The sequence below is a fragment of the Hetaerina americana genome, unplaced genomic scaffold, assembly GCF_022747635.1.
Source record: "Hetaerina americana unplaced genomic scaffold, ioHetAmer1.1.p SCAF_16, whole genome shotgun sequence".
NCBI lineage: Eukaryota > Metazoa > Arthropoda > Insecta > Odonata > Calopterygidae > Hetaerina > Hetaerina americana.
Window position 1 is genome coordinate 3,026,482 of NW_027286719.1, and position 8,365 is coordinate 3,034,846.

General features: G+C 35.3%; 1 protein-coding gene across 1 annotated transcript; it reads right to left on the minus strand.

Annotated features, from left to right (window-relative positions):
- Positions 1 to 707: 707 nt before the first annotated feature.
- Positions 708 to 6,041, minus strand: Ipk2 (Inositol phosphate kinase 2). Its single transcript, XM_071584028.1, has 6 exons — positions 5,882 to 6,041; positions 5,629 to 5,794; positions 4,367 to 4,543; positions 2,302 to 2,426; positions 1,432 to 1,567; positions 708 to 1,326 (listed from the first exon to the last, which is right to left on the minus strand). The coding sequence occupies exons 1-6, from the start codon at positions 5,912 to 5,914 to the stop codon at positions 806 to 808; spliced, it is 1,158 nt and encodes a 385-aa protein (XP_071440129.1). The 5' UTR covers positions 5,915 to 6,041; the 3' UTR covers positions 708 to 805.
- Between the last annotated feature and the right edge of the window lie 2,324 nt (positions 6,042 to 8,365).

An 8,365-nucleotide genomic window follows, 5' to 3' on the forward strand; every position in this document is an offset into this window, starting at 1 on the left:
CTATGCCCGGCATATCTGCACTGCTATGGTGGCGACTTTGTTGAATATGGGACGAACTAAAGGATTTGCTGAACTTGAAATATGAAAATACATTGAAGAAAGGCTAGCCAAGGATAGACGGCTGGATATTGGCCACACGCACATTACCCGTTACCCCTGAGCCAACTGTGGTTTTCCATGCAATTTTAGTATACAGGATACTTAAGGATCTTAGCATGGCGTGCAGAATTACTAAATGGGATATTATGACCATCATAATTTTAACAATAAATCCATAATGAATAATTATGCGGTACTGTATGTATAATTATAAAGTGCGGACAGAACTCACCATCAACCCATTCATATATCTTTTATGTTGGATTTTTGAGATTTCAGGGCTGTCAAATTTCAACCCTACAAATAAGAGATAGACAATATTTCAGAGAGGGGACTCTTAAACCGTAGTTGCTAATTCTCTCAGAATTCTTGAGACAAAGAAACCCTCTTGTCTACTGAAAATTCATGGCTTTAGAAACTTGCTCTCTACTTCCCCATGACAAAATTAGATGCTTCAAAAATAGTCCTCGGGGTACTGATGAGATGGATTACTTACCATTAAACTCAAAACTTTAGTCAATAGATAAATTCTCATTTAGTGATAATACCATTCCACCTAGTAATTAGGTTCTAAATAAGAATCTTTTTACATAAATATTTGGATAGCATTTAATAATACCGCATACAGGCTTTGCAAAATAAAATATGTACAGCAGCATACTTTTATTTTACATAAACTGATAAGGGTTCAATTACTTTTAAGATATCAACAAGATTCCTTCAAGAGAATTTCAAATATTTCCACTAAATTCCTCAGGCCTTCAATATAATTAAAATCAATATCACATTTGCTTGAAATCAGTGTGTGTGCAAAGTCAATCATTTTCACATGAGCCAATTTATTTGCATTCCTATTCCCCTCTGGTGAAATGTGTTTCTCTAGCTCATCAAAGTTTTTAAAGCCATGTTCTTTCTCTTCTATTGAATGCCTCTCCGCATCATCAATAGGGTGGTAGCTTGTTTTGAAATCTTTGAGAAATGTGGAAATATCATGCACCTGAGTACACTGAGATGAGGTACCTTCACTTGAATTCTCGTCAAAAACTGCCATTGTGTTGCTATAATTTCGCAATATATGAGCATCATAGACAAAAAGCACAGAACTTGAATAAAACAAAAACTGTCGCTGAGACTGAAACCACCTTAATATTTTCCACAGCTTCCATAAAAATAGCAGGATAAGTGGATGGCTGAGAGAGGATCTCCAATTTAAGAAGAGTTTCAAAGCTGTAAACAAAATATATAATATTTAGCAGTATTCTCGACCCAATATTACTCTACCAACTTTTATATGTAGCTTTCAAATGCATTTTGCTATTGAAAAATATTTACTCTCTTTAATTCCATTTCTGTCTAACTGTTTTCCATACTCTTTTCCATATTTAACTAGTTTCTGACTAGCAATATCATAATACTGCATGCCTGGTATACAGAATCCACACTCTCGCTTAGACGCCACATATTTGACCTGAAGTGTAAACATATCATTGATCAGTATACACATAATGGTAGCATTCCACAAAATATATGCTACTTGATAGCCTGGTAAAAATCATAATAGTGGTAGTTTTTAGGGGAGAAAACTGACAGCTAAGGCCATTGCCCCATGAGAGGTCGATGGGAAAGGATGAAGGGAGGAGAGAAACCCAGCATCGGTATTAGCCTCTTCTTAACAAAGAGCACCAAGGGTCCCCAGCTTAACATCCCATCCGACGAATGGCATACTCATTCAAAGTGCTCTCCACAAACCACTTGATTAGGGAATAACAATAAAATATATCAACTGTCACAAAGATTTGAACTTGGGGCCCTCTTGGTGGAAAGCCAGTAGGTTAAACACCGCACCATCCCAATTCCCAATTAAAATCATTTAGGTAGATTCACTAACTGAAACTTTCTAGGGCTGAAATAGAAATCCAATCTTTTACCATAATTAGAGGTCAGTCCACTAACACATTTTACACCACATTGATATGATTTTCGAAAATTCATTACATACTTGTCTAATGACTGCCACAACCTAAATACGCTCCCCCCAACGGCCACATCCTGGCATTAAAAAATTCAAACTTTCAAACTTGCTATTTTAAGGAGGAGTGTGTCAGTAAACTAACCTATCATATTTATATAACTTATACTGAACATATACAACATCAACACTAGGAAATACAAATGAGATACAATATTTTTCAACACCCTTACTCTCTCAATGTTTTTCTTTTCCTCTGATGCACTTGGCTCCCATGTCTGCTTGCCAATTTTTACATCCATGACACAGGGTTCAAGCATGCCTTCTGTTACATTTTGCAGAATTATACAGGGTATATCTGAAATGTAAATTAGCATAACACATTAAAATCGCATTCCAAATAAGAATCTTCCCTATTCAATGGACTGGTAACCTACCCATCCCATGGAGCTTAGCCTTTGTATAGGCATCAATTTGGCAAAAAAGGATTTGGCCTGGCTTTCAAGTTAATCTTAGGACACATATTTTAGCATAAAGGATAATTAATATACATATTTACAGTCCTTATTCTTCCACATTTTGTTTGGTCTTGTTTTGAACAATTTTTTCATAATTAAACATGCAGAATTACCAATTATTGCATGATTTATATTATCATGTAATTAATTACTTACTTGAAAGAGGGCCATAGTTTACCTCCATGATAATGGCATCGAATTGGATTTCTCCATATTGAATATATTACCAGACCAGGGTGATGGCCTTGAAGAAACCTTCCTTTAACATTGATAAGCATGAATAAAACATGTATAGAGGATGATTGGAGAGCCCAAAATGCATTTAGAAGTTTAATTTAGAACTTCATAACCCCTTCTTCACAAAATTTTGTATCCATTGTGCATCACTCACTTACAGGAGATTTTATTCCCAGATTTTTTCTACTTATATTTGGTACAAACCCTGCATCACTGTACCAAGGTCCATTCCATAAACCATGATCATTCTCAAGCTATGGTACTTGATGCTGCAAATATCTTTAAATGTATCATCAGTGACTTGTAGTGAACTGCTATCTTTCACCAGTGGTGCAATATTGTTGGCTTGAAGGAGCCATTTCTTGCAGTCTAAATACATAAAATTAGGAAAATTATTATTTGAAATGATAAAAAAATGTTGCTACTCAAGGGATTCGGACCAGTGAACGTGAGATGTTTGGAGATTCATGCTCTATGCCCACAGGCTACTTCTTCCCCCTTAAATTTTCTCCAAAAGTGAGCCTCAAAGAGTGAGGGCATTTATGTGAGCAGAAAATAGGCTGCAGTGAAACATACAGTATCTGCTATGAAAAACAAGGGTGGCTTTACCATGAATAATAGTTATCACTGCAACCATACCAGAAGACGTAAAGATATACATAAGAAAATGTCAAGCCTGCCCATGGCCATAAGAACCAACATCAATGAGAACAAATCTGTTTCAGAATCTGCCAAATCATTTTAAAAAATTAGGCGAGAATTTCACTATTCAAGAATATCTATTTTCATATCTGGTTGATGAGTGATACTCTACGGTTAACAAATATTTATAAAATCTAGGAATTTTGAGCTCGACGGCCTTGTAAAATGACAAATTAAAGGAAAACTCCTACATCCGTAATAAGTTTTGCACCACTCGTCCCACAAAGAAAACTAGCTTTGTAGTGATGGTTTGTGGGAAAAGAAAGAGAAATTCCACAACAGTATTTATGTCTGTAGCTGGTCACTGGTAAGGAAGTAACATTCCCGCAAAATACTTCAGATGGGTATTCTGAATATTCATGTAAAACATCAGTGTATTATATTAGTCTCCTGTAATAACTGTATTTGTATTTCTATTCTGGAATAATGTGTTCCATACCCCATTAATATGTCCTATTCACCTGTCATGTATTCTCAATACTGTACACTGTGTCTGTTGGACAAATAAATATATTATTATTATCTTCATTTCTAGATTTCTAATTCATACATTTGCTTATCAGTAATTATAAAATACTAATTGCTTATAAAGTATATACACCCTTTCTAACATGGGTATTGCGCCCATAATGTTTAAAATATACCTGTGGAAAAATATATTAATGAGTCAATATTGATGTAGAGTTACTGCTCATATAACCTCAATGATATAGCCACCATGAGATTTATTTTGATAATTGTTATTCATTGACTAGTTCAATTAATTATCCCCACTCATCGTAATATTATGACAATTCAGGGTACATAACAGCTTAATATTAGTCGGAAGTAAGTTCCTTACCTTTTTCATTAAATTTCACATTCAGTATTCCATAAAATGTTGGCACAAATTCTCTTAATTCTTGAGAAACTTCATCAACAGCAGAGTTCAAGTGCTGATAAAATCGTATTTCACTTTCCCCTTGAGCCTTTTCCTCTACAGGTTTTAAAATGTAACCATCTGGATGAAGTAGCATGCCTTTTGGAAGGATATATTTTTGGAAGATCAGTCATTATGACATTAAACATTTATAATTTACTTTTTTAAGAATCAAAGTTACCAAAGGTGTACCTTTCCCTTGGCACAAACTCTTTATTTAACGTATTTATATTTTAATATAAAATAATAGAACTCTGTTAAATCTAAAGCATAGTCCATGCATAATTATCCTAAATATATCTTGGATAAATTTACAGACAAATTATCTTATGTTACTAAACCCATATTCCTCAGGAATGTAATTTAAAAACGTCTTAATAGGAACACAAGTGCCAAGGATGATCAGCGCCTTTGTTATAATTTCTAAACAGGTGGCTTCCCCAATATCATTATACTCGGTCACAGGATAGATAAATTGAAAAATTAAAAAAATATAATTTTATGCGAAAAAAATCATTACCGAAAGATGCGGAGTGACAACATTCATACTATCCAAGAACTTCGTAAGAACGGTATATAGGACCACGTAATTACGTATTATCCCATTGAAAAATTAAAATTTAAATTTTATTTAGGCTATCCTATTTTGATAGAAAAGTACTGTCCACATATTAATTTTATACTGTCAAACATAATGAAAATCAAAGCCAAAAATAAGTAGCCATGGATAATTGTTGAATTCAGATTTTTCGAGAAAATAAGGGAAACGGGATCGCGGTGGCTAGCGTACTTCCCACCCGAGAGCCCGGGTTCTAATCCCGGTGGTGGCCGGATTTTTTAAAGTAGTACCTCGAACCCTGCTTGAGGTATTTTGTAAAGAGCGCTTTGAGTACGTCCAATCCCTCCGCCCGTTCATCCGTACTCCCCATCCCGTCCGCAGTTTACCGTCCCGGATCGGAAGTTAAACTGCGGACCCCTTGGCGCCTTTCGTTAAGAGTAGCTAATACTGACGCCGGGTTTCTCTCCAACCTCACTCCTTTCCTATCCATCCCAAATGGATAATCCGACCTCAACTGTCGGTCGTCTGCCCTAAACCTAATAGTACACGTGATATGAATAAATAAGCCACTCGATATGTAGGCAACGAAACTTATATACCAATATTCTACAACAGTAGTACATACCCAGAGACGATTTTCCATTTCCAGCAGAATGCCCAGCTACTTGGGACTGCAATGGTTGCAATTCCTCAAATGTGCGGCTGTCATTAATAGAAATTGTGACGCCCGCGGAAAACGGGGCATTCTTTTTCTTTGTAAATCCAAGGATCTGATCCATAGCCTTTGTGCACTGCATACAACATATTATGAAATAATTTCGTCACTTACCCAACGAATTGATATCATTCTAGCAATAAAATATACTGGCAGCACTAACATCGTCGGAGGGGACTTCTTCTGCACCGAGCATTTACCACAATTGAAACAAGGAGCATATTTTCCTCATAAAAGTTAACTGTAAAGCGGTTACTGGCACAATAAATCCAAGCGAATTACAGTAATATGAACATCATCGACAGGACTCGAAATTATCACGTCAAAAAATTACGTCTTTCAACTGCCGTATTTATCTCTTGCATTTGTTCGTTGGTGATACATCGCTCATGAATGATCGGATCATTTGGCCCGTGTCGCCCAAAAGATTGGTTCAATTGAATGACATTGCAGGTCATATGACCGACTTGGCACAACCCAATTTTTTTAAGGAAAACCTGACTGCATTTGCTGGCAATAAGAAATAATACCTCTTGATAATCGGTAAAAACCGTTCTTTCCTCTTAAGGCGAACAGTGAATGTTAAATTTTGCAAATGGTTGTTTTCATCCATATAATAGTTCATTAGAATGTAGATCAGAGGTTATAATTTGTCAAGTTCTTTTGAATGTTATTTATTTTAGACAATTTTGGCGAATAATTTTTCTTTAACTCGGCATCTTGTATGACTATAAATTTATTTACCATGATTTTCTATAATTGCAGTCTATGGTGGTATTATTTTTTACTATCCGACATCTACTATATTTGTAAATAAACCTACATTTAAAAAAATCCCTAGTAAGCCTCACTTTGCTCCTAACTTTCATGCGATTCATATCATCAGCTTCTTTATGCTAGGAATTAGAGTAAGGTTGGTAACAGCCCCTAATACAGGGGTTATTTCCTAATGATGGCACCAGATGCCATTTTCTTAAGGATGCCACTATGGCATGGGCTGCATGAAAAGGCATCAGAATTTATTCCTCAAAAGCCGCAAATGCCATTTCTGGGTGCTGTTTGCGACATACATTGCATTGTGGTAGTCATGCAAACAAACACTGTACAGATGACAATTAATGAAAATTCAGGGAGTTGATGCGGCTGATGTTCATCTACTTGCTAGAGGTTGTAAAAAGATGAATTGTGATCATTGTAAACATAGGCAACGGGACCAATCAAACCATTTGGTAGTGTGTGACAAAGATTTTGTCCATTTTTTTTTAATTCTCCAAGAATTTCGAAGATGGGAAAACGCTAGGCAAGCAATGAAGGGGATGGGAATTAAGCCAGAATTGGGATGCTGGGCTAAAGAGAAAATTTATGGTAGATGATGGCTACCAGTGAGTTGTTAGACACGACTCCTAGTCATTAACTTTTAAAACTGCAGTAAAAATAATATATTTGTTCACTGATCATACTTTTCATGCAAGCGAGTCGTCAAACACTAAGTACAAAATACAGGAACTTTCAACCATATGAACATGCTTGAAAAAAGAGCATTTACATTATTTGAAAGGTGCTCACCGTAGTGTTGGAAGCCTGGTTGTTATGGTAGAAGAGGCTGAAAATATATGGCTATCTATTTTCGTTCCAGCCAAAACCCTACCTTTGCCAGTGGATTTTCAATATTAATAATGATCGTAACTGTATTTTAACTGGTACAGGTGGCAAGATAATATTGAGATTCCATAGTACATGCCATTTTGCAACGTTATCACTACATAAAATTATTTCACAAGCATCAATTAAACAAAATTAGTTTGTAATATTTGATGAAATACAGATCCATAGTGTAATCATTTCACATTCTTGCGGAAAGAATTTTGAATTCAATCATTGATCTATACATTTAACAAAACAGCATTTTGCACAAAAGCCATTTTCTCTCAAACTAAAATTTATGGTAGATGATGGCTACCAGTGAGTTGTTAGACACGACTCCTAGTCATTAACTTTTAAAACTGCAGTAAAAATAATATATTTGTTCACTGATCATACTTTTCATGCAAGCGAGTCGTCAAACACTAAGTACAAAATACAGGAACTTTCAACCATATGAACATGCTTGAAAAAAGAGCATTTACATTAGAGTAAGTAATGAAAACAATACTCTCCAATTGTTTGTCATTTTTAAGTTAATTCAATGAATAATAACACTTCTTTTGAGGTTCTTGAGTTTCAATTTAAGAGTAAATAACAACACTCTATGTTTGTATTAAGTTATTTCACTTTTTGAAGCAATTCTGTAATAAAATCTAATTTCTTTGATGTGTTTTGACACGAGTAATGTTTACAAAGGCAAATGGACACCCTCTCCACCCCTCAATGACCTCTCCTATCTCCCACCAACTTCTCTCCTATGCATGTGATTCATTCTTTGTGCTGCTTTATCGTTAAATGACCTGCTTAAGAGAGTCCCTAGTGCTCTACTTGCATGCAGCAGCAGATACCAATGTAGAATGAAGCAAGAGAGAGTCTCAAGGTTTTTCATATATTTCAGGTGATAAGTTAATCTTTGTACTTAAAATTTTCCTACTTTTTTTTTGTGTTACTCGATGTTTAATGAGATATTAAGGAATAAATGTAGTTCTTTTGCCACAGAGTT

Coding starts and splice junctions, on each gene's coding strand:
- Ipk2 (XM_071584028.1), bottom strand. CDS start 5,914: ATGCTCGGTGCAGAAGAAGTCCCCTCCGACGAT. Junction 4,544..5,628: donor AAATGGAAAATCGTCTCTGG/GTATGTACTACT, acceptor TCCTTCCAAAAG/GCATGCTACTTCATCCAGAT. Junction 1,568..2,301: donor AAAAGAAAAACATTGAGAGA/GTAAGGGTGTTG, acceptor TTTACACTTCAG/GTCAAATATGTGGCGTCTAA.